The following is a 26,859-nucleotide window of genomic DNA, read 5'->3' as shown; positions in this document are numbered from 1 at the left end:
AGCGTCCCTGCACCTGCACAGTTGGGGACATGCAAAAGCCGGCAAGTGACCAAGTGTGGCACCACAGCTTGTGCTCATGTTGCTCACTCATGAAGGTCCCCTGGACCCAGTGATGGAGTTTCAGGGCTCTGCATGGGCAGAGGCAACCTCACTGCCTGAGTCGACTAGCCAGGCCTGGAATATTTCCAATGTCCATCTTCTTTCTTCAGGAACGCCCACTGAAAGGTTCCCCCATTAAGGACAGGAAACCAACTGATGCGAGGGAGAGGTACCAACCTTTTATTCTGTAGGTTTCCTGTCCTTGAAGTGCGGATCTCCTCTCTCCGTGGTTTTGTCATAAGTGAGAAAAAAAAAATAGAAAAACACTCCAATATTTTATATAAATTACAAATGAAAATGTGTGGCTTCCTGTAGCTGTAAATAAAGTCCCATGTAACCTAGCAGCACAAATAAAAGAGGGGCAGTGAAATTCAACATTATTTAATGAATATAAAACATTGCATAGAAAGACTGTAGTCAAATATGTCAAAAATTCATTCTCGGTGTTGTTCTCGCCAAGATAAAACACACAATATCTGACCATCGAATAACAGCTGAAACTTAATTTACCCATTTTTTACACCTGTAGCTCGCAAATAGGGAAAAGGCAAAAAAAAACCTTCTTATTGGATTTGATTATTAAAAGGAAGAGAAGGCCCCGTCTATACTGGTTAACAAAGCTTTAATCAACATTTAAAAAAGAAAAATAAAACTTTTGGGAACATTTGTTATTTTTTTTTTTTTAAATCCTTACATCTCCAGCAAAAAGACGGGGATGTGAAATAGGAAATGAAAGACTATTAGGAAACGGACAAAAAATAAATTCTTATTTGAAAGTGTCTGATTAGATTTTTAAGGCCCGTACTACAAAATAGCTGACACACTGAAGTCCAGTCTCTTGTGTAGGTATCAGTCAGCTTTACAGTTATTTTCTTCTTCAAGAATCCTGTCTTTAGTATTTCTTGAGGAGTAGTGGAAATGAAAAGCAGCTCCTGTTCAGTTTTGTGTCGTTCCGCCCTGGAGTTTACACTTTAAGTGATACCCATCTTTTTCCCTTAGTGATTCCTCTCGTCACAGCGGATTCTGCGGAGGACAGTGCATGCTTGATCTTCTTATGCTGGTAAGCTGAGCTTCTTTCCCTTTAGGACTAGAATCAGAAGGAAAAAAAAAAAAAGACGAGCTTTAATACTGCCGTCCACAATCACACATCCAAAAAGCAATAACAATCCTCAGATGATAAACTGGCCGACATGTGGGATACATTGTGAGTGACGTAAGACGAGGTGCCGGATAAAGACCTGTGGCGCCCATTGGATCGCACCGTATACAAAAGGTATTGTTTGTGCTACGCAGAGGGAATTCTGGACTTACAGACAGCTTACTAGAACGCAGTAAAAGGTGCCATAAAGGTGGTGGCCATACTTTATATTGGAAAAACCTGGTGACGGGTTTCCTTTAATTAGTTAAAGCCGTCATACAGGCTTGGCGCTCGAGTCTGCAGTCACTCTGAGGCTGCAGACTTGTGAATCCTCACATTACTGCTTTATATTGGGGAAAACCTGGTGACAGGTTCCCTTTAAAGTACTTTAGAAATTAATACTAAGGTCCCGATTCATCATATGTGAATTTTTTTTTTATTAGATCACTTCTTTTTTCCGTGATATTTGTGGCAGCTTTTTTTATTTGGTCCAAATCATTAAGTGGTGCACTGATTCATACATTTTGCACAGTCAAAAATTGGTCTTTATTTGTTTTTTTTTTAGACTTTTTGGGACAAAAATATCTAAAAAAAAAAAAAAAAAAAAGTTCTACTGTATGTAAACACACACTTGGAGGGAAATGAATATATGTAAAAAAAAATTAGGCAACAACTTTTTTGAAAACAAATTTCAAATTTTGAAAACAAATGCATTAAAAAGCGAAGTGGTGTTTCTTTTATGGTCATGGATATCACAAAATAGCAGAAGGATGGGTAGCCGGGGTCTTGTATCGGCATGGCGCGAGGGCGAGATGCAGCTACTTATTACTCTGTGCACAGCACAGCCTCCCACTTTAATATGTTTTCGACAGTGGACAACCCCCTTAAGCCTTTCCCCTCCATATAAACACACCATCTCTAGCTTCTGCTTGGAAAAACGCAGGGGGATCAGGAAAAAAAATTTAATTTGTTTTCTCTTTAAGAGGGAGGTCTAGTTTTAATTCTGTTTGTGATCATTCATTTTTAGATTAAGCGTTGTTTTAATAGGGGTAGTCCCACCTCGTACATTTATGTTGCATCCGCGGGATATGCCCTAAATGATCTGACAATAGGACGCACATCTGTCTCAGGAAAGGGATCATTCCAAGGATAATAATGGCACTGGATCCACTGGCACCGGCTGGCATCTACGTCCATTTCTCGAGATACATGTGGGTCCCATTTGTGGGATCTGCATCTACTATACATTTATGGACATGACATAAATGAAGGATGTAGGTCTCACAACACGGAGTACTCCGGCTGGTTTTAACAGCCATCAGAGACAACAATGGACTTCACATCTTCTGCACAATTCTGGCTCACCTTTGGTAATGTACAGATAAAAGAAGTCGCAATACAAGATGGTCTGTACAATTCCTGCAACTATTGCAATCAGATCAAAAAATCCCTCAAACTGGTAACGCCAAATCCAATTAAACAGATAGAGGGTGCGATAAACTCCCAAAGCGAAGAGATAATGACTGGTAATGGTCTCCGCTTCCCCGGTCTTGCTGACCATAAACAGTTGGGGCAGAATTGCAACAGACTCCAGGTAGATAGAAAATGTCCACAAAATCTGTGAATAAATGACAAATATTAAGTTTTATATAAACAATAAGATTTACGGATCTAATGGTTACATTGTGTGCTGTCCGAAACAGATCATACAACCAGGTGGCCCTCCTTTGGGGACATTATTTTTCTTAAATGCATGTATTTTGGGCTATGAATGATTACAAGTTTTGTCCCATTTTCCTTCTATAGTCCCTGTATTGTACTGTCTTTTGCTGGCTGCAGAATGGGTTATCTGAGGGTCCGTCAGTGAAGGAAAGTTTATATAGGTCCGACCAGTGTCGTTAAAGGGAACCTGTCACCCCCCTTGGCGTTTTTAACTAAAATAGCCACCTTGTGCAGGACTATTGCTGCATTCTGTCAAGGTGGCCCTTTTATTTGGGATCCCTTCCAACACTGCAATACTCATTTTTTTTAATTTGCCCGCCATACCTGTAGTCTATCCAGGGGGCATGTCTTTTCCCCCTGGATACATACGCCTCCCAGCCATCACTTGGCCCCTCCGGGCGCCGCCTCCTGTGCCTTCATTAACGTCCCTGGAGACTGCGCTGTAAGTTCCTTTTTCGGGCATGCACAGTTTGCGCTGCCCTTTGACTCACATCACATGATGGGAACTTACAGCGCAGGCGCCGGGGACATTAATGAAGGCGGCGCACAGAGGGGCCGAGTGATGGCTGGGAGGCGTTTGTGTACGGGGGGAAAAGACATGCCCCCCGGGCAAACTACAGGTATAACGGGCAAATTAAAAAAACAAATATTGCAGCGTTGGAAGAGACCTCAAATAAAAGAGCCTCCTTGACAGAATTGTGGCAAGGCACAGATCTGGCCAAGGTTACAACAGAATTTCTGCACTACTCAAGGTTCCTAAGAGCACAGTGGCCTCCATAATCCTTAAATGGAAGAAGTTTGAGATCACCAGACGTCTTCCTAGACCTGGCCATCCAGCCAAACTGAGCAATCGTGGGAGAAGAGCCTTGGTGAGAGATGTAAGGAAGAACCCCCAAGATCACTGTGGCCGAGCTCCAGAGATGCAGTAGGGAGATGGGAGAAAGTTCCACAAAGTCAGCTATCACTGCAGCCCTCTACTAGTCAGGCCTTTATGGCAGAGTGGCCTGACTGAAGCCTCTCCTCAGTGCAAGACATATGAAAGCCCGCAGAGAGTTTACTAAAAAGCACATGAAGGACTCCCAGATTATGAGAAATAAGATTCTCTGGTCTGATGAGACGAAGATAGACCTATTGGTGATAATTCTAAGCGGTATGTGTGGAGAAAACCAGACACTGCTCATCACCTGCCCAAAACAATGCCAACAGTGAAACATGGTGGTGGCAGCATCATGCTATGGGGGTGTTTTTCAGCTGCAGGGACAGGACGACTGGTTGTCATTGAAGGAAACATGAATGCGGCCAAGTACAGAGATATCCTAGATGAAAACTTCTTCCAGAGTGCTCTGGACCTCAGACTTGGCCTAGGGTTCACCTTCCAACAAGACAATGACCTTAAGCACAAGGCTAAAATAACAAAGGAGTGGCTTCAGAATAACTCTGTGACCATTCTTGACAGGCCCAGCTAGAGCCCTGACCTAAACCCAATTGAGCATCTCTGGGGAGGCCTGAAAATGGCCGTCCACCAGGGTGGATAAAAATCAATGGTTTTTTTAAAAAAAATCGGATTTTTTTTATTTAAATCGGATTTTTTTTAATTTAAATCAGATTTTTTTTATTTAAATCGGATTTTTTTCAATAAACTGCTTTTTGAGGAAAATATTTTACCATCCAAAGGTTCTTCCATCATGAGATAAAGCTGAGTTGTTTAACTCAGTAGAATAAAGGCTGTATATGTGTAACATTCACAATGCCATGCTCTTCCAGAGGTTTCTGTAGGATTAGTGGGCAGTTTCTCTCCTATATTATCACAGACGCTCGCTTTACTTACGCAGTTCTCAAAACTGAATTTGACTCCGCAGAGGTCCCAGCCTCTTCTTCACTGCAAAAATGTTACAACATGGACAGAGTTGAGAAAAAGACCTTAATCCTATTGTTCTACAAACCTATGAATACAGAATCAACCCCTTCAGTGCCAAGTCCAAGAAGTTAGACAATATGTTTCTGATTGTTTGGAGTGGAATAGATCTGCACAACACAAGAAGAATGTGAATCTAAGTGTGAGGAGGAAGGGCAAGCAGACAAGAAAATGAAAGTGAAACTTTGAGCACAATACTGCAGCATAGCCACAGACAGACAAGTCTGGATCTGTTTGTGTGTACGATCTGAGGTTTATTACATTCTTTCCTTATAATGGCAGCAGGCCGTAAAAGAGACCCAGTTTGGGAATATTTTAATGAAGCTCCTTCGCCTATCGGTAAGGCAGGCATGCGTGCAACTCATCTTCATCACCGCACTTCTCATGATGTTGCCTCATTCGCACAACCAAGCCTTGCATCTCTTTGTTGCATCGTTTGCATTTTGCACGCATGCCTGCCTTACCGATAGGCGAAGGAGCTTCATTAAAATATTCCCGAAGGAGCTTCATTAAAATATTCCCAAACTGGGTCTCTTTTACGGCCTGCTGCCATTATAAGGAAAGAATGTAATAAACCTCAGATCGTACACACAAACAGATCCAGACTTGTCTGTCTGTGGCTATGCTGCAGTATTGTGCTCAAAGTTTCACTTTCATTTTCTTGTCTGCTTGCCCTTCCTCCTCCTCACACTTAGATTCACATTCTTCTTGTGTTGCGCAGATCTATTCCACTCCAAACAATCAGAAACATATTGTCTAACTTCTTGGACTTGGCACTGAAGGGGTTGATTCTGTATTCATAGGTTTGTAGAACAATAGGATTAAGGTCTTTTTCTCAACTCTGTTCATGTTGTAACATTTTTGCCGTGAAGAAGAGGCTGGGACCTCTGCGGAGTCAAATTCAGTTAGGTAGAAACTTTGATTTAAATCACTGATTTAAATCAAGCCTTACTGACTAGTGATTTAAATCGTGATTTAAATCGTGATTTAAATCAGTTATATTTAAATCAAATCCACCCTGCCGTCCACCAACGTTCACCATCCAACCTTACGGAACTGGAGAGGATCTGCAAGGAAGAATGGCAGAGGATACCCAAATCCAGGTGTGAAAAACTTGTTGCATCTTTCCCAAGAAGACTCATGGCTGTACCAGCTCAAAAGGTGCTTCTACTCAATACTGAGCAAAGGGTCTGAATACTTATGGCCATGTGATAGTTCAGTTTTCCTTTTTTAATAAATTAGCAAAAATGACTACATTTCTGTTTTTTTTTTACAGTCAAGATGGGGTGCAGAGTGTACATTAATGAGAAAAAAAATGAACTTTTCTTGAATTTACCAAATGGCTGAAATGAAACAAAGAGTGAAAAATTTAAAGAGGTCTGAATACTTTCCGTACCCACTATATATAGACAACTTACTGACGTTTACACACACACCTTTACACTAATGTGCATCAATTCAATGATTATAACAAATATTGTGCTCTTGTAATGTGAATTTTAACAACATTGTTTTTGCAAAAATCATATTGTGAGAAACTGCGTCACAAAATTACTGCAGTTTTGACATTCTTTTTTTATATACCTAACAAGCACACAAAATCTTTTTTAAATTGCTATAAAAGATAAATAAAAAAATCACTCTGAGAATCCAATCTTATACAAGGAAAAGATGGGAATCACAATCATAGATTCTCAGCCTGTCTGCTCCCACGCAGCCCCTTCACCTTAGCTGGTGGCAGAAGGAGGGGCAGGCATCACCTGAATTAGCTTTATCTCAGCCTGTCTGCTCCCACGCAGTCCCTTCACCTTGGCTGGCGGCAGAAGGAGGGGGAGGCATCACCTGAATTAGCTTTATCTCAGCCTGTCTGCTCCCACGCAGTCCCTTCACCTTGGCTGGCGGCAGAAGGAGGGGGAGGCATCACTTGAATTAGCTTTATCTCAGCCTGTCTGCTCCCACGCAGCCCCTTCATCTTGGCTGGCGGCAGAAGGAGGGGGAGGCATCACCTGAATTAGCTTTATCTCAGCCTGTCTGCTCCCACGCAGCCCCTTCACCTTGGCTGGTGGCAGAAGGAGGGGGAGGCATCACCTGAATTAGCTTTATCTCAGCCTGTCTGCTCCCACGCAGCCCCTTCACCTTGGCTGGTGGCAGAAGGAGGGGGAGGCATCACCTGAATTAGCTTTATCTCAGCCTGTCTGCTCACACGCAGCCCCTTCACCTTGGCTGGTGGCAGAAGGAGGGGGAGGCATCACCTGAATTAGCTTTATCTCAGCCTGTCTGCTCCCATGCAGCCCCTTCACCTTGGCTGGTGGCAGAAGGAGGGGGAGGCATCACCTGAATTAGCTTTATCTCAGCCTGTCTGCTCCCACGCAGCCCCTTCACCTTGGCTAGTGGCAGGAGGGGGAGGCATCACCTGAATTAGCTTTATCTCAGCCTGTCTGCTCCCACGCAGCCCCTTCACCTTGGCTGGTGGCAGAAGGAGGGGGGAGGCATCACCTGAATTAGCTTTATCTCAGCCTGTCTGCTCACACGCAGCCCCTTCACCTTGGCTGGTGGCAGAAGGAGGGGGAGGCATCACCTGAATTAGCTTTATCTCAGCCTGTCTGCTCCCACGCAGCCCCTTCTCCTTGGCTGGTGGCAGAAGGAGGAGGAGGCATCACCTGAATTAGCTTTATCTCAGCCTGTCTGCTCCCACGCAGCCCCTTCACCTTGGCTGGTGGCAGGAGTGGGAGGCATCGCCTGAATTAGCTTTATCTCAGCCTGTCTGCTCACACGCAGCCCCTTCACCTTGGCTGGTGGCAGAAGGAGGGGGAGGCATCACCTGAATTAGCTTTATCTCAGCCTGTCTGCTCCCACGCAGCCCCTTCACCTTGGCTGGTGGCAGGAAAGGGAGGCATCACCTGAATTAGCTTTATCTCAGCCTGTCTGCTCACACGCAGCCCCTTCACCTTGGCTGGTGGCAGAAGGAGGGGAGGCATCACCTGAATTAGCTTTATCTCAGCCTGTCTGCTCCCACGCAGCCCCTTCACCTTGGCTGGTGGCAGAAGGAGGGGGAGGCATCGCCTGAATTAGCTTTATCTCAGCCTGTCTGCTCACACGCAGGCCCTTCACCTTGGCTGGTGGCAGAAGGAGGGGGAGGCATCACCTGAATTAGCTTTATCTCAGCCTGTCTGCTCCCACGCAGCCCCTTCTCCTTGGCTGGTGGCAGAAGGAGGAGGAGGCATCACCTGAATTAGCTTTATCTCAGCCTGTCTGCTCCCACGCAGCCCCTTCACCTTGGCTGGTGGCAGAAGAAGGGGGAGGCATCACCTGAATTAGCTTTATCTCAGCCTGTCTGCTCCCACGCAGCCCCTTCACCTTGGCTGGTGGCAGAAGAAGGGGGGAGGCATCACATGAATTAGCTTTATCTCAGCCTGTCTGCTCCCACGCAGCCCCTTCACCTTGGCTGGTGGCAGAAGAAGGGGGAGGCATCACATGAATTAGCTTTATCTCAGCCTGTCTGCTCCCACGCAGCCCCTTCACCTTGGCTGGTGGCAGAAGGAGGGGGAGGCATCGCCTGAATTAGCTTTATCTCAGCCTGTCTGCTCCCACGCAGCCCCTTCACCTTGGCTGGTGGCAGAAGAAGGGGGAGGCATCACATGAATTAGCTTTTTCTCAGCCTGAAACGCAGCGAAAAACAGAGTATTATATCATACAGCTCACCCCAATATATGTATGTTATTCAGCCTGGTTTACTCGGCAATCCACTCCACTATGCATGGATAATAACGCATGTGAGCAGCTTTGTTCAAAGTTGTGAAAAAAGGTTTTTCAATCTAGGAAAGCAAATTAAAAGCAAATATTATTGTGACCATTAAAATAGTAGCGTGGGCATGAAAAATATATCAGACGCGTATCGAGCCTAGCTGACTCTTAATCGTAGATATAGTTAAAAAAATGACAAAACTGCTAGGACTACTACTACTTTTGTCCTATTTGGATCTGCGAATAAGAGCCAGCTAGACTCAAAACACGTCTGATACTTTTTATGCCCATACTACTATTTTAATGAAGTCACAATAACGTATTTCTGTTTTCACCCCTTCACCACCTTGGGGTTTTCCGTTTTTGTTTTTTGCTTCCCTTCTTCCAAGAGACATAACTTTTTCTAGTTTTGCGTCCATATGACCATGTGATGGCTTGTTTTTTGCGGGGAAAGTTGTATTTTTGAATAAAACCATTGATTTTACCATATAAGGTACTGGAAAATGAAAAAAAACTTACAAGTGTGGTGAAATTGAAAAAAAAAAGTGCAATTCCACAACTGTTTACTTGTTTGTTTTTTTTACCATGTTCACTAAATGCTAAAACTGACCTACCATTATGATTCTCCAGGTCATTACGAGTTTATAGACACCAAACATGTCTACGTTCTGTTTTATTGAAGTTGTGAAAACCAAATCTGAAATTTATAAGAAATAAAAAAAAAAAATGGCGCCATTTTCCGAGACCGTAGCGTCTCCATTTTTCGGGATCTGGAGCTGGGTGAGGGCTCATTTTTTGCACGCCGAGCTGATGTTTTAATTAATACCATTTTGGGCTAGATATGATGTTTTGATTGGCTGTTATTGCAATGTTGCGGTGACCCAAAAAAATGCAATTCTGGTGTTTTGATTTTTTTTTCTCGTTACACCGTTTACAGATCAGATAAATTCTTTTCATATTTTGATAGATCTGCATTTCTGTACGCCGCAATACGAAATTTATATTTTTTGCTTTATTTTTTATTGTTTTATTTTGAATGGGGCAAAAAGGGGGATGATTTGAACTTTCATATTTTTTTTAGCATTGATAAAAAAATAATTTTTTCTGCTTTTTACTTATTTCAATTGTCTCCTTAAGAGACTTGAAGCTGTGATCTTCTGATCGCTTGTGCTACACATAGCAGAGCTTCAACCCCGCTAGATGTAGCAGAAATAATCAGTTGCTATGAATGCCAGAGACAGGATGGCGCTCATAGATCGGCAATGACACACACACGAGGGTCTCCTGCAGACCCCAGGTTGTCATGCAAACCCATTGGGCACCCTGCGATCATGTGACGGGGGTGCCGATGGGCGCGGTTACACGTTTCAGGCGTGTACATGTTGAATGCCGCTATCAGAGATTGACAGCGACATCTAACATGTCAACAACAGCAGGTGGATCACGATTCCACCAGCGGCTGTTAGGGGCACATGACAGCTTATCCAATCAGCTGTCATGTGCCTGAAAAGGTGGGAGCTCATCGCCGGAACCCCACCTATGACGTGCTTATATGTCATGAGACGTAAAGGGGTTAATTTGCTTTGCAGATTTGAATAATCTCTTTTCTAATTTTAATTCCAACAGACCATGCTTTATCAGTGATCTAGGCTGAGGTAGCACCCTCAAAAGCTCTGTGTGAAGTGAGAGCTGCCGACAAATGTTCAACTTACATATTCTAACCCAGGAATTCTCAGGTTAGGCTACGTTCACATTTGCGGTGCATCGGGCGCAACCACGGCGATGCATGCGTCCCTATATTTAACATGGGGGTGCATGGACATGCGTTGTCTTGCGTTTTGTGACGCATGCGTCTTTTTTGGCGCAAGCGTTAGGGCGCAGAGGACGCATCAAGTTGCATTTTTTTTGCGTCCAAAATCGGCCAAAAATGGACGCATGCGTCACAAAACAATGCGTTTTTGCATGCGTTTTGCATGCGTTGTGCGTTGCGTCGCCGACGCAACACACAACAACGCAAATGTGAACGTAGCCTTAGACTGCAGCTAGAGCTGCGATCCCAGCCTTGTATTAATGCCGAGTGCAGGGCCTAGATTGCAGCTTTAGCTGTGACCCAGGATGAAATACAGGTATTAGCTGGGACGTATCTCCAGGGACGGTTTTAGACAAAGTGGGGCCCTGGTTAAAAGTTTACATTGGGACCCTAAATACTGACATCTTGCACCATCACACAGAAACATTTACATGAGCTGAGTTCAGGCCATTGAAAAAGCGACAATATTGAAGTCGTTCTGTGCTTGTTTCAGGGCCTCTTTTGGGCACAGAACGATCTCCGGCAGATAAATCTGTTCCCATACACCCATATGATATCATTCTGTCAGCAGCACATCTGCAGTTTGCCCCAGCGACGTCAAAAAGCATTTTGCTTATTCCTTGGGCGATTGCTGATGTTTCCACCTGTGGACTTTTATCTGTGCTACCGACATTTAGAAATTTGGATGCTAAACACACACAGTATGTGACACACATGTATACACAAGCTGCATGTTACACACACACGTAAACACACATGTACATAGAGCACCTACATACAGACACATGCATGGACGGAGCACATACATACAGAGACATAGTATAATTTACCCCACACAGCCCAATAAACAGAATAATGGCCCCCACACAGTATGAGAGACATGGTATGGTATAATGGTCATCATACTGCTTTCCATATAGTATAATGCAACCCCATAGTCCTTCATATAGTAAATACACTCCCTGTAGTCCTCTATATACTATAATGCACCCCATAGCCCTTCATATAATATAATGTACCCCACTTAGCCCTCCATATACTATGATGAAACTTCATAGTCCTATAGCATAATGCACCCCATAGTCCTTCATATAGTATAAAACGCCCCATAGTCCTATATATAGCATTTTGTACACATTATAGTCCTCCATATACTATAAAGCACACTCCATAGTCCTCCATACTGTATAATGCACCCAATAGTCCTCCGTACAGTATTATGGTCCCCACAATGTACTCACTAAGTTTAAACAATAAATACATACTCGCCTATCCCCCCGTCAGCAGTTCCACTGCCTGACACAGCGTGGCGCGATGAAGTGACGTTATCGTGCCCGCTGGTTGAGACATCAGACGACAAGGGAGAATGATTGGGAGGGAGCGGACAAGTTCCCTCCTCCATCATTGCTTTCAACTGTATTGGCATCCTGGTCGCTGATATAGTTGAATGCACAATGCCGGGTGAGGGTGTGCCCAGAGCCAAAGCACCGGGCCCCATGGCGTCACGTACTCTGCTGCTATTAGTGGCATGCCACTGGCTGGGGGCCCGTCCCTGGGGGGTGGAGGCCCAGGGCAATTATCTAGTTTGTCTCCTTGCAAACGAGTCTTTATAGAATTTTAATATTTTCTTTTTGTCAATACAGCAGTAAGTGAGGCCTTAACCAGGGTCACAATTCAGTAGTTCTTGGTATTGGTGGAACCTCACTAATAAGTGTAAAGAAAATGGTACTGTAAAATAGTAAATCACAAGGAAAAGGACAAAGTCACTGGGACGAGATGGAGCTATAAGTGTCACTAAACAGCTAAACCAATGCAGGAATATAAATATCTCACTTGTCTTTACCTCTAGAGGAGTGAAATCGTGATTAACCAGGAAAGCCAATATAGCCGTGGGAACAATAAGGAACTCCACGCGGAAGGTGTCATGGTTTCCATCATAGGTAGCTTTGAATTTGTTGTAGATCATCCAGACTGTGGCATACGAGCTCGCAACATAAACAAGCTGGGAATAAAAATAGGATTAATAGAGCATAGAATAGGAGGTAGGTAAAGAGATTCTATCTTTTATGTATCCATTTTGGAGTATTCAGCAAACATGCACAAGACGGATAATAAATTGTGGTGAAGAATTACCTTCATAGAGGTGTTGTAGAGGGAGATGAAGTTAGTGAACAGGTCTAAGTATCGAGAGGTGAACACAATCGCAAAGAGGATCTGGCTCTTCCCAGAGATGCCTAAAAGAGAGAAACAAAGAAAGTAATGACACATCCTGTCCACATGTGTATGGGGTCCTACAAGGAGGATAAGATACCTTTGTTCTGTTCACCCCATGCAGCCTATTTTATCAGGATGACATTTCTCTGTGCTTTGTGGTTTTTCAAGGAAAAGGAAAAAAAAATCTAAGTGCTCCTGACACTTTCATGTTCTGGAACATTTCTTTAATATCTGAAATAAAATGCAACAACCTGTTCGTCAACATAAATTTCAATTAAGCCTTCTTGAGAAAAGCTCGTAGAATGCGACTGGGGATGGCCTGATCCTCTTCATCAGAGCAGCTTTAGTGTTAGTGTCCCTGGAGCCTCCTTTACTGCTACCTCTCGAATACGACGAGCACGGTTAATGACTCCTGGAAGATCATTATTCCATGCAGGCCATAACTCTCACAATTTCATATACACTGATGTGTAGCCAGGTATGGTAGGGAATGCTTATCGGTGTGATCAATAGTCATACAAGTGCAAAAAGAGGAGTAATGGCGTCACCTGCTGAGGTCTGCAGAGGAGAAAAACAATGGATAATAAACCGGCCGGACGCACATTCATTACAGTTATAACTGCGGCACATTAGATAGGTCCCACATCAGATTATCTTTTACCCTTTACACTAGGCTTAGTTAGCCCTTAAAGTACCACTGCAGTGTTGTTGTTTTTTTATTTCCCCATCTGCTAGCTTTCAGTAATGTGCATGCATTAAATTATGTACCGGGTGCCTGGCTTCTGCCGTTTCCAGCGCCGCTCCGCTCCTCTCCTGCATCATGTGACCGCAGCTCTTTCTGCCGGCTGACACCGCGGACCTTTAGTTCCTTTCTTAATATTCAATGACAGCTTTTTGTGAGTCTCATAGGTTTACATTGACAAAAGTGACTTCTGATCCAACCAATAACACTTTGTGAGCTGGAGATGATGCAGGAGAGGACGGGAGCAGTGCTGGAAACGGCAGGAAACGCGTACACTGGACACACATTACTGGAGGAAAGAAAGCACACAGCTGGAGTGGCACTTTATAGGGAATCGGTCACCATGGACCTACACTGCGACATTTCTCATACATTAATTCTCAGACAAGTGACACGACCAAAAACATTTCTGCAGCCTAGTTCTGTACTACTATTTTAAAGCTATGATTTTGCTGCAAAAAAACAAATTGCAGTAAATTTGCATTAAAGTCTATAGTGAGTCATGGTAAAGTGCAATGAGACACCATAGGAAATCATTAAATGTGATATTACAATGGGACACCACAATCCCAGTGTCACGCACGCCCTAGCCGTGTAGCCTAGCTGTGTAGTAATAGCTGTCTACCCCTTGTCATGTAGCCCTAGCCGTGTAGCCCTAGCTATGTACCTCTAGCCGTGTAGCGCCAGCCGCGTAGCCCTAGCTGTCTACCCCTTGTCATGTAGCCCTAGCTATGTACCTCTAGCCGTGTAGCCATACCTGTCTACCCCTTGTCATGTAGCCCACGCTATGTACCTCTAGCCGTGTAGCCCTAGCCGTGTAGCCCTAGCTGTCTACCCCTTGTCATGTAGCCCTAGCCATGCACCTCTAGCCATGTACCTCTAGCCGTGTAGCCCTAGCTGTCTACCCCTTGTCATGTAGCCCTAGCCATGTACCTCTAGCCGTGTAGCCCTAGCCGTCTACCCCTTGTCATGTAGCCCTAGCCATGCACCTCTAGCCATGTACCTCTAGCCGTGTAGCCCTAGCCGTCTACCCCTTGTCATGTAGCCCTAGCCATGTACCTCTAGCTGTGTAGCCCTAGCCGTCTACCCCTTGTCATGTAGCCTTAGCCATGTACCTCTAGCCGTGTAGCCCTAGCTGTCTACCCCTTGTCATGTAGCCCTAGCCATGTACCTCTAGCCGTGTAGCCCTAGCCGTCTACCCCTTGTCATGTAGCCCTAGCCATGTACCTCTAGCCGTGTAGCCATAGCTGTCTACCCCTTGTCATGTAGCCCTAGCTGTCTACCCCTTGTCATGTAGCCCTAGCCATGTACCTCTAGCCGTGTAGCCATAGCTGTCTACCCCTTGTCATGTAGCCCTAGCTGTCTACCCCTTGTCATGTAGCCCTAGCCATGTACCTCTAGCCGTGTAGCCCTAGCTGTCTACCCCTTGTCATGTAGCCCTAGCTGTGCACCTCTAGCTGTTTAGCCCTAGCTGTCTACCCCATGTCATGTAGCCCTAGCCGTGCACCTCTAGCCATGTACCTCTAGCCGTGTAGCCCTAGCTGTCTACCCCTTGTCATGTAGCCCTAGCCATGTACCTCTAGCCGTGTAGCCATAGCTGTCTACCCCTTGTCATGTAGCCCTAGCTGTGCACCTCTAGCTGTTTAGCCCTAGCTGTCTACCCCATGTCATGTAGCCCTAGCTGTGCACCTCTAGCTGTTTAGCCCTAGCTGTCTACCCCATGTCATGTAGCCCTAGCCGTGCACCTCTAGCCATGTACCTCTAGCCGTGTAGCCCTAGCTGTCTACCCCTTGTCATGTAGCCCTAGCCATGTACCTCTAGCCGTGTAGCCATAGCTGTCTACCCCTTGTCATGTAGCCCTAGCTGTGCACCTCTAGCTGTTTAGCCCTAGCTGTCTACCCCATGTCATGTAGCCCTAGCCGTGCACCTCTAGCCATGTACCTCTAGCCGTGTAACCCTAGCTGTCTACCCCTTGTCATGTAGCCCTAGCCGTACACCTCTAGCCATGTACCTCTAGCCATGAAGCCCTAGCCGTGTAGCCATAGCTGTCTACCCCTTGTCATGGCCATGTAGCCCTAGCCGTGTTACCCTAGCCGTGTAGCCCTAGCTGTCTACCCCTTGTCATGTAGCCCTAGCTGTGCACCTCTAGCCGTGTAGCCCTAGCTGTCTACCCCTTGTCATGTAGCCCTAGCTGTGCACCTCTAGCTGTTTAGCCCTAGCTGTCTACCCCTTGTCATGTAGCCCTAGCCGTACACCTCTAGCCATGTACCTCTAGCCGTGTAGCCCTAGCTGTCTACCCCTTGTCATGTAGCCCTAGCCGTACACCTCTAGCCATGTAGCCCTAGCCGTGCACCTCTAGCCATGAAGCTCTAGCCGTGTAGCCCTAGCTGTCTACCCCTTGTCATGTAGCCCTAGCCGTACACCTCTAGCCATGTAGCCCTAGCCGTGCACCTCTAGCCATGAAGCTCTAGCCGTGTACCCTAGCCATGCCAACTCTGCACATTTTGGCAAAACTGGTATCTACACTGCAAAAGTCGCAAAATTTAGGCACAAGTTCAAGTTGACCTTAAATATTTTGACTATTTAAAGCTTTTACACAAGAATAATCTCAGGAAGGATTTCAAAGGGGTGTCGTAAATCGGAAAAAAAATAAATCATTACTCACCTGAACAAACCTCTGCAGCTTCTGCGCGGCTGTCCTTCTGGTCCAGACTCTCTTCCCTGCTGCGGTGATGTGCCAGATATGGAAGTGACCGCTGCAGGAATCACCGGCCTCAGCTGTCTCCTGTCACATAGGCAATACATCCCTGCTGAGGGCCGTGATTGTCTGCAGCAGTCAAGTGTATAAATGGCGCCTGCAGTGACCTGCACCTCTATGCTAAAGGTTATTATATCCATTATCTATGGTATTAATATACTTCTATAATGATGGATTGTGTATCGCTCAGGGTCAGAGGAAAGCTGGGTAATGACACCTAATCATGGAAGGGAGGAAAACAACTCAGTTTTTTGTATTTCCAGTTACTGCTTTACAGTCCGCTGGTTGGAGAAAACCATGCAGCCTGTCCAGAATATAGTATGCCACGTGCGGTCTATGAGGAGGCGTCCTGCCGTTCTTATATTTATATACCTAGTAAATTAGAGCGATACCATCAGCTGCCACCACTGAAGGCCTCTCATCTGTGAGTAATGGCAGATTACAGAACTTCAGACTTTACGTAGACGACACCGGAGGAAACCTCTCTGGGAAGAACCTCATGCGATTCACAGCAGCAGGGTGCAGCCCGTTCAATGATGTGCTGCGACTGGGCAGGACGTTACACCGCACTCCATCTCTAAGGTACAGACGCTACAGGGAGACATTATAGGGCAGGCGAGCACCTGACTGACAGGTAGGGCTGCCAGGGAAGCGGCTCTGCCGCATTGTCCTAGTGCTGAGCAGCCAGGAGCTCACAGTGTAGTAGGCAGTGCCAGCACTAAAATAAAAGGGAATCTGACAACAAGTTTCAGCCAACTAATCTGAAACCTGCATAATGTAGAGGCAGAGATCCTGATTCCAGCGATGTGTCACTTACTGGGCTGCTAGCTGTAGTTTTGATAAAAATCACACTTTTCTCTGCTGCAGATCTTACACAGTTCTCTGAGTGCTGAACTCTGTATAACCCCGCCCACACCGCTGATTGGCTGCTTTCTGTGTACACTGTGCATAGGCAGAAACTCCACATTGAGAGAACTGGCAGATCCGCAGCAGAGAAAAATTTGATTTTTAGCAAAACTAAAACACGCAGCCTAGTAAGTGATACATCATTGGAATCAGGATCTCGGCCTCTACATTATGCGGATTTCAGATTAGTTCGCTGAAACTTGTAGCCAGATTCACTTTAAATTCCTATCAAACCTGCAGCAAGCGGCCCAGTAAGCGACACATGGCTGGAATCAGGGTCTCTGCACCTACATCATGCTGCTCTAAGACGGGGTAGCAAAAAACCGGATGACCTTTCCTTTAAGCTATAACTTTTATTGTAGATTGTTAAAGGTATTTTCCTACAGGACTTATTCACAGATCCAAATGTAAAAAAAAAAAAACTACTCCAAATATCTTTATGGAAATGTTGCAAATGTCATAAAGGGGACAAAGTGCAGGATTCAGATGTGCAGCGCCGGGGATTTTAGACACGGCGTGTGAGTGAGGTTTCCAAAATGCTATTACTGGAAGATGAAGCGGATTTTCCTCCCCCACAATCCACAGAATATACTGCTGGTAACAAAATGCTAAAAGGCACAATCCGTGAACTCAATATCCGGGGCTAGGTCAATATATTAAAGGGGTTTCAGGTTTTCAGAAAAAAAAAAAAGGTGTCCTAAATCAACCCTCCCCTGGTCCAGCTCGTAGACTCTGGGCTGGACCCAGGGAGGAGGAGGAAAGCTCTGATTGCTTTTAAAATTACCGTACCTGCACCTGGGAACCGATGTTTTCTGAAAATGAAACCCCCCTTTACATAAGAACTGAAGCGGTGTACTCACCGTGTACACGGCATATACAGATCACACGGCCACTAGGATTTTCTTTGTGTGGATTTTTCCTATGTATAAGGCAAATTCACTACAAATCCGCAGGGTCACACGTGTAGGTGTGAACACACCTTTATGGATGCTATATCGGCTCCAGGGTAATGGGAAGATGCAACTAGAATCAGCAATCGGAGGACAGAGCACAGCCATCAGGGATGGAGGACAGAGCACAGCCATCAGGGATGGAGTACAGAGCACAGCCATCAGGGATGGAGGACAGAGCACAGCCATCAGGGATGGAGGACAGAGCACAGCCATCAGGGATGGAGGACAGAGCACAGCCATCGGGGATGGAGTACAGAGCACAGCCATCGGGGATGGAGGACAGAGCACAGCCATCAGGGAGAGATTACAGAGCACAGCCATCGGGGATGGAGTACAGGGCACAGCCATCGGGGATGGAGTACAGAGCACAGCCATCGGGGATGGAGGACAGAGCACAGCCATCAGGGATGTGGAGTACAGAGCACAGCCATCGGCGATAGATTACAGAACACAGCCATCAGGGATGGAGTACAGAGCACAGCCATCAGGGATCGATTACAGAGCACAGCCATCAGGGATGGAGGACAGGGCACAGCCATCAGGGATGAGGACAGAGCACAGCCATCAGGGATGGAGGACAGAGCACAGCCATCAGGGATAGATTACAGAGCACAGCCATCAGGGATGGAGGACAGGGCACAGCCATCAGGGATGTGGAGCACAGAGCACAGCCATCAGGGATGAGGACAGAGCACAGCCATCAGGGATGGAGGACAGGGCACAGCCATCAGGGATGAGGACAGAGCACAGCCATCAGGGATGAGGACAGAGCACAGCCATCAGGGATGAGGACAGAGCACAGCCATCAGGGATGGAGGACAGAGCACAGCCATCAGGGATGGAGGACAGAGCACAGCCATCAGGGATGGAGGACAGAGCACAGCCATCAGGGATGGAGGACAGAGCACAGCCATCAGGGATATATTTCAGACCACAGCCATCAGGGATAGATTACAGAGCACAGCCATCAGGGATATGGAGCACAGAGCACAGCCATCAGGGATGAGGACAGAGCACAACCATCAGGGATGAGGACAGAGCACAGCCATCAGGGATGGAGGACAGAGCACAGCCATCAGGGATATATTTCAGACCACAGCCATCAGGGATAGATTACAGAACACAGCCATCAGGGATGTGGAGCACAGAGCACAGCCATCAGGGAAGGAGGACAGAGCATAGCCATCAGGGAAGGAGGACAGAGCACAGCCATCAGGGAAGGAGGACAGAGCACAGCCATCGGGGATGGAGTACAGAGCACAGCCATCGGGGATGGAGGACAGAGCACAGCCATCAGGGAGAGATTACAGAGCACAGCCATCAGGAATGAGGACAGAGCACAGCCATCGGGGATGGAGTACAGAGCACAGCCATCAGGGATGGAGGACAGAGCACAGCCATCGGGGATGGAGGACAGAGCACAGCCATCAGGGAAGGAGGACAGAGCATAGCCATCAGGGAAGGAGGACAGAGCACAGCCATCAGGGAAGGAGGACAGAGCACAGCCATCGGGGATGGAGTACAGAGCACAGCCATCGGGGATGGAGGACAGAGCACAGCCATCAGGGAGAGATTACAGAGCACAGCCATCAGGAATGAGGACAGAGCACAGCCATCGGGGATGGAGTACAGAGCACAGCCATCGGGGATGGAGGACAGAGCACAGCCATCGGGGATGGAGGACAGAGCACAGCCATCGGGGATGGAGGACAGAGCACAGCCATCGGGGATGGAGGACAGAGCACAGCCATCGGGGATGGAGGACAGAGCACAGCCATCGGGGATGGAGGACAGAGCACAGCCATCGGGGATGGAGGACAGAGCACAGCCATCGGGGATGGAGGACAGAGCACAGCCATCGGGGATGGAGGACAGAGCACAGCCATCGGGGATGGAGGACAGAGCACAGCCATCGGGGATGGAGGACAGAGCACAGCCATCGGGGAAGGAGGAAAGAGCACAGCCATCGGGGATGGAGGACAGAGCACAGCCATCGGGGAAGGAGGACAGAGCACAGCCATCGGGGATGGAGGACAGAGCACAGCCATCGGGGATGGAGTACAGAGCACAGCCATCGGGGATGGAGGACAGAGCACAGCCATCGGGGAAGGAGTACAGAGCACAGCCATCGGGGATGGAGTACAGGGCACAGCCATCGGGGATGGAGTACAGAGCACAGCCATCGGGGATGGAGGACAGAGCACAGCCATCGGGGATGGAGGACAGAGCACAGCCATCGGGGATGGAGGACAGAGCACAGCCATCGGGGATGGAGTACAGAGCACAGCCATCGGGGATGGAGTACAGGGCACAGCCATCGGGGAAGGAGTACAGAGCACAGCCATCGGGGATGGAGGACAGAGTACAGCCATCAGGGATGTGGAGTACAGAGCACAGCCATCAGGGATAGATTACAGAGCACAGCCATCAGGGATGGATGACAGGGCACAGCCATCAGGGATGAGGACAGAGCACAGCCATCAGGGATGGAGGACAGAGCACAGCCATCAGGGATAGATTACAGAGCACAGCCATCAGGGAAGGAGAACAGGGCACAGCCATCAGGGATGAGGACAGAGCACAACCATCAGGGATGAGGACAGAGCACAGCCATCAGGGATGAGGACAGAGCACAGCCATCAGGGATGGAGGACAGAGCACAGCCATCAGGGATATATTTCAGACCACAGCCATCAGGGATAGATTACAGAACACAGCCATCAGGGATGTGGAGCACAGAGCACAGCCATCAGGGATGAGGACAGAGCACAGCCATTAGGGATGGAGGACAGGGCACAGCCATCAGGGATGTGGAGCACAGAGCACAGCCATCAGGGATGAGGACAGAGCACAGCCATCAGGGATGAGGACAGAGCACAGCCATCAGGGATGAGGACAGAGCACAGCCATCAGGGATGAGGACAGAGCACAGCCATCAGGGATGAGGACAGAGCACAGCCATCAGGGATGAGGACAGAGCACAGCCATCAGGGATGAGGACAGAGCACAGCCATCAGGGATGAGGACAGAGCACAGCCATCAGGGATGAGGACAGAGCACAGCCATCAGGGATGAGGACAGAGCACAGCCATCAGGGATGAGGACAGCGCACAGCCATCAGGGATGAGGACAGAGCACAGCCATCAGGGATGAGGACAGAGCACAGCCATCAGGGATGAGGACAGAGCACAGCCATCAGGGATGAGGACAGAGCACAGCCATCAGGGATGAGGACAGAGCACAGCCATCAGGGATGAGGACAGAGCACAGCCATCAGGGATGAGGACAGAGCACAGCCATCAGGGATGAGGACAGAGCACAACCATCAGGGATGAGGACAGAGCACAGCCATCGGGGATATATTTCAGACCACAGCCATCAGGGATGGAGGACAGGGCACAGCCATCGGGGATGGAGGACAGAGCACAGCCATCGGGGATGGAGGACAGAGCACAGCCATCGGGGATGGAGGACAGAGCACAGCCATCGGGGAAGGAGGACAGAGCACAGCCATCGGGTATGGAGGACAGAGCACAGCCATCGGGGAAGGAGGACAGAGCACAGCCATCGGGGATGGAGGACAGAGCACAGCCATCGGGGAAGGAGGACAGAGCACAGCCATCAGGGATAGATTACAGAGCACAGCCATCGGGGATGGAGTACAGAGCACAGCCATCGGGGATGGAGTACAGAGCACAGCCATCGGGGATGGAGGACAGAGCACAGCCATCAGGGATAGATTACAGAGCACAGCCATCGGGGATGGAGTAAAGAGCACAGCCATCGGGGATGGAGGACAGAGCACAGCCATCGGGGATGGAGGACAGAGCACAGCCATCGGGGATGGAGGACAGAGCACAGCCATCGGGGATGGAGGACAGAGCACAGCCATCAGGGATAGATTACAGAGCACAGCCATCAGGGATGAGGACAGAGCACAGCCATCGGGGATGGAGTACAGAGCACAGCCATCGGGATGGAGGACAGAGCACAGCCATCAGGGATAGATTACAGAGCACAGCCATCAGGGATGAGGACAGAGCACAGCCATCGGGGATGGAGTACAGAGCACAGCCATCGAGGATGGAGGACAGAGCACAGCCATCGGGGATGGAGGACAGAGCACAGCCATCAGGGATGGAGGACAGGGCACAGCCATCAGGGATGTGGAGCACAGAGCACAGCCATCAGGGATGAGGACAGAGCACAGCCATCAGGGATGGAGGACAGGGCACAGCCATCAGGGATGTGGAGCACAGAGCACAGCCATCAGGGATGAGGACAGAGCACAGCCATCAGGGATGAGGACAGAGCACAGCCATCAGGGATGAGGACAGAGCACAGCCATCAGGGATGAGGACAGAGCACAGCCATCAGGGATGAGGACAGAGCACAGCCATCAGGGATGAGGACAGAGCACAGCCATCAGGGATGAGGACAGAGCACAGCCATCAGGGATGAGGACAGAGCACAGCCATCAGGGATGAGGACAGAGCACAGCCATCAGGGATGAGGACAGAGCACAGCCATCAGGGATGAGGACAGAGCACAGCCATCAGGGATGAGGACAGAGCACAGCCATCAGGGATGAGGACAGAGCACAACCATCAGGGATGAGGACAGAGCACAGCCATCAGGGATGAGGACAGAGCACAGCCATCAGGGATGAGGACAGAGCACAGCCATCAGGGATGAGGACAGAGCACAGCCATCAGGGATGGAGGACAGGGCACAGCCATCAGGGATGTGGAGCACAGAGCACAGCCATCAGGGATGAGGACAGAGCACAGCCATCAGGGATGGAGGACAGAGCACAGCCATCAGGGATATATTTCAGACCACAGCCATCAGGGATGGACGACAGGGCACAGCCATCAGGGATGAGGACAGAGCACAGCCATCGGGGATGGAGGACAGAGCACAGCCATCGGGGATGGAGGACAGAGCACAGCCATCGGGGAAGGAGGACAGAGCACAGCCATCGGGGATGGAGGACAGAGCACAGCCATCGGGGAAGGAGGACAGAGCACAGCCATCGGGGATGGAGGACAGAGCACAGCCATCGGGGATGGAGGACAGAGCACAGCCATCAGGGATATATTTCAGACCACAGCCATCAGGGATAGATTACAGAACACAGCCATCAGGGATGTGGAGCACAGAGCACAGCCATCAGGGATGAGGACAGAGCACAGCCATTAGGGATGGAGGACAGGGCACAGCCATCAGGGATGTGGAGCACAGAGCACAGCCATCAGGGATGAGGACAGAGCACAGCCATCAGGGATGAGGACAGAGCACAGCCATCGGGGATGGAGGACAAAGCACAGCCATCAGGGATGGAGGACAGGGCACAGCCATCAGGGATGAGGACAGAGCACAGCCATCAGGGATAGATTACAGAGCACAGCCATCAGGGATGGAGAACAGGGCACAGCCATCAGGGATCGATTACAGAGCACAGCCATCAGGGATGGAGGACAGGGCACAGCCATCAGGGATGAGGACAGAGCACAGCCATCAGGGATGGAGGACAGAGCACAGCCATCAGGGATAGATTACAGAGCACAGCCATCAGGGATGGAGGACAGGGCACAGCCATCAGGGATAGATTACAGAGCACAGCCATCAGGGATGGAGAACAGGGCACAGCCATCAGGGATGGAGAACAGGGCACAGCCATCAGGGATGAGGACAGAGCACAGCCATCAGGGATGAGGACAGAGTACAGCCATCAGGGATGGAGGACAGGGCACAGCCATCAGGGATGTGGAGCACAGAGCACAGCCATCAGGGATGGAGGACAGGGCACAGCCATCAGGGAAGGAGGACAGAGCACAGCCATCAGGGAAGGAGGACAGAGCACAGCCATCGGGGATGGAGTACAGAGCACAGCCATCGGGGATGGAGTACAGAGCACAGCCATCGGGGATGGAGGACAGAGCACAGCCATCAGGGATGGAGTACAGAGCACAGCCATCAGGGATAGATTACAGAGCACAGCCATCAGGGATGAGGACAGAGCACAGCCATCGGGGATGGAGTACAGAGCACAGCCATCGGGGATGGAGGACAGAGCACAGCCATCGGGGATGGAGGACAGAGCACAGCCATCGGGGATGGAGGACAGAGCACAACCATCGGGGATGGAGTACAGAGCACAGCCATCGGGGATGGAGGACAGAGCACAGCCATCAGGGATGGAGTACAGAGCACAGCCATCAGGGATAGATTACAGAGCACAGCCATCAGGGATGGAGGACAGGGCACAGCCATCAGGGATAGATTACAGAGCACAGCCATCAGGGATGGAAAACAGGGCACAGCTATCGGGGATGGAGGACAGAGCACAGCCATCGGGGATGGAGGACAGAGCACAGCCATCGGGGAAGGAGGACAGAGCACAGCTATCGGGGATGGAGGACAGAGCACAACCATCAGGGATGGAGTACAGAGCACAGCCATCGGGGAAGGAGGACAGAGCACAGCTATCGGGGATGGAGTACAGAGCACAGCCATCGGGGAAAGAGGACAGAGCACAGCTATCGGGGATGGAGTACAGAGCACAGCCATCGGGGATGGAGTACAGAGCACAGCCATCGGGGATGGAGGACAGAGCACAGCCATCAGGGATGGAGTACAGAGCACAGCCATCAGGGATAGATTACAGAGCACAGCCATCAGGGATGAGGACAGAGCACAGCCATCGGGGATGGAGTACAGAGCACAGCCATCGGGGATGGAGGACAGAGCACAGCCATCGGGGATGGAGGACAGAGCACAGCCATCGGGGATGGAGGACAGAGCACAACCATCGGGGATGGAGTACAGAGCACAGCCATCGGGGATGGAGGACAGAGCACAGCCATCAGGGATGGAGGACAGAGCACAGCCATCAGGGATAGATTACAGAGCACAGCCATCAGGGATGGAGGACAGGGCACAGCCATCAGGGATAGATTACAGAGCACAGCCATCAGGGATGGAAAACAGGGCACAGCTATCGGGGATGGAGGACAGAGCACAGCTATCGGGGATGTAGGACAGAGCACAGCCATCGGGGAAGGAGGACAGAGCACAGCTATCGGGGATGGAGGACAGAGCACAACCATCAGGGATGGAGTACAGAGCACAGCCATCGGGGAAGGAGGACAGAGCACAGCTATCGGGGATGGAGTACAGAGCACAGCCATCGGGGAAGGAGGACAGAGCACAGCTATCGGGGATGGAGTACAGAGCACAGCCATCAGGGATGAGGACAGAGCACAGCCATCAGGGATGGAGGACAGAGCACAGCCATCGGGGAAGGAGGACAGAGCACAGCTATCGGGGATGGAGTACAGAGCACAGCCATCAGGGATGAGGACAGAGCACAGCCATCGGGGATGGAGGACAGAGCACAGCCATCGGGGATGGAGGACAGAGCACAGCCATCAGGGATGGAGGACAGAGCACAGCCATCAGGGATAGATTACAGAGCACAGCCATCAGGGATGGAGGACAGGGCACAGCCATCAGGGATAGATTACAGAGCACAGCCATCAGGGATGGAAAACAGGGCACAGCTATCGGGGATGGAGGACAGAGCACAGCTATCGGGGATGTAGGACAGAGCACAGCCATCGGGGAAGGAGGACAGAGCACAGCTATCGGGGATGGAGGACAGAGCACAACCATCAGGGATGGAGTACAGAGCACAGCCATCGGGGAAGGAGGACAGAGCACAGCTATCGGGGATGGAGTACAGAGCACAGCCATCGGGGAAGGAGGACAGAGCACAGCTATCGGGGATGGAGTACAGAGCACAGCCATCAGGGATGAGGACAGAGCACAGCCATCAGGGATGGAGGACAGAGCACAGCCATCGGGGAAGGAGGACAGAGCACAGCTATCGGGGATGGAGTACAGAGCACAGCCATCAGGGATGAGGACAGAGCACAGCCATCGGGGATGGAGGACAGAGCACAGCCATCGGGGATGGAGGACAGAGCACAGCCATCGGGGATGGAGGACAGAGCACAGCCATCGGGGATGGAGTACAGAGCACAGCCATCGGGGATGGAGGACAGAGCACAGCCATCGGGGATGGAGGACAGAGCACAGCCATCGGGGATGGAGGACAGAGCACAGCCATCGGGGATGGAGGACAGAGCACAGCCATCGGGGATGGAGTACAGAGCACAGCCATCGGGGATGGAGGACAGAGCACAGCCATCGGGGATGGAGGACAGAGCACAGCCATCGGGGATGGAGGACAGAGCACAGCCATCGGGGATGGAGGACAGAGCACAGCCATCGGGGATGGAGTACAGGGCACAGCCATCGGGGATAGATTACAGAGCACAGCCATCGGGGATGGAGGACAGAGCACAGCCATCAGGGAAGGAGGACAGAGCACAGCCATCGGGGAAGGAGGACAGAGCACAGCCATCGGGGATAGATTACAGAGCACAGCCATCAGGATGTGCAGCACTGTGATTTCCGCTCCGGATGAGGTGCAGTGCCGGCAGCCAACACACCGTAGTGGAGCTTCCACGTCACCAGCCCCGACGTCCTGTGATCCGGCACATACTGAGCGAGTACCGGCATCTCCGGCCGGCGGAGGCGGCTGTGTGCACTTACCGGCACAGGAGCGGGTCTTCCAGATCTTCAGCAGCAGGATGATGATGGCGGACAGATGGGAGATGTCCCCCAGGAACCTGAAGATGTTCATGCTGACCGGGGCCGCGCAGTGTCGGTGACAGGTCGCACTGGAGGCCGCAGGAGGCTGTGTGTGCTAGGCCGGGAGTGGGAGGAGGGCAGGATTCCGGAGGGAGGAGGAGGCGGGAGCCGGCGGCGCCACGGGAGGAACCAGGAAC

The 26,859-nt window shown here is 49.6% G+C and overlaps 1 protein-coding gene across 1 annotated transcript; it reads right to left on the bottom strand.

Annotated features, from left to right (window-relative positions):
- Positions 1-464: 464 nt before the first annotated feature.
- On the bottom strand, positions 465-26,811 carry KDELR1 (KDEL endoplasmic reticulum protein retention receptor 1). The gene is made up of 5 exons (XM_069741887.1): positions 26,624-26,811; positions 12,562-12,662; positions 12,272-12,430; positions 2,603-2,855; positions 465-1,186 (listed from the first exon to the last, which is right to left on the bottom strand). The coding sequence occupies exons 1-5, from the start codon at positions 26,712-26,714 to the stop codon at positions 1,152-1,154; spliced, it is 639 nt and encodes a 212-aa protein (XP_069597988.1). The 5' UTR covers positions 26,715-26,811; the 3' UTR covers positions 465-1,151.
- Positions 26,812-26,859: the final 48 nt, after the last annotated feature.

Source organism: Ranitomeya imitator, chromosome 10 (genome assembly GCF_032444005.1).
Source record: "Ranitomeya imitator isolate aRanImi1 chromosome 10, aRanImi1.pri, whole genome shotgun sequence".
Taxonomy (NCBI): domain Eukaryota; kingdom Metazoa; phylum Chordata; class Amphibia; order Anura; family Dendrobatidae; genus Ranitomeya; species Ranitomeya imitator.
The sequence above is the reverse complement of the archived record's forward strand: the minus strand, read 5'-3'. Positions and strand labels throughout refer to the sequence as shown.

Excerpts from the sequence above, each read along its gene's own strand:
- KDELR1 (XM_069741887.1), bottom strand. The coding sequence starts at position 26,714 with ATGAACATCTTCAGGTTCCTGGGGGACATCTCCCATCTGTCCGCCATC. Across the intron at positions 12,663-26,623 it reads GAAGACCCGCTCCTGTGCCG|GCATCTCTGGGAAGAGCCAG; the intron begins GTAAGTGCACAC and ends TCTCTCTTTTAG. Across the intron at positions 2,856-12,271 it reads ACGATTTCACTCCTCTAGAG|ATTTTGTGGACATTTTCTAT; the intron begins GTAAAGACAAGT and ends ATTTATTCACAG.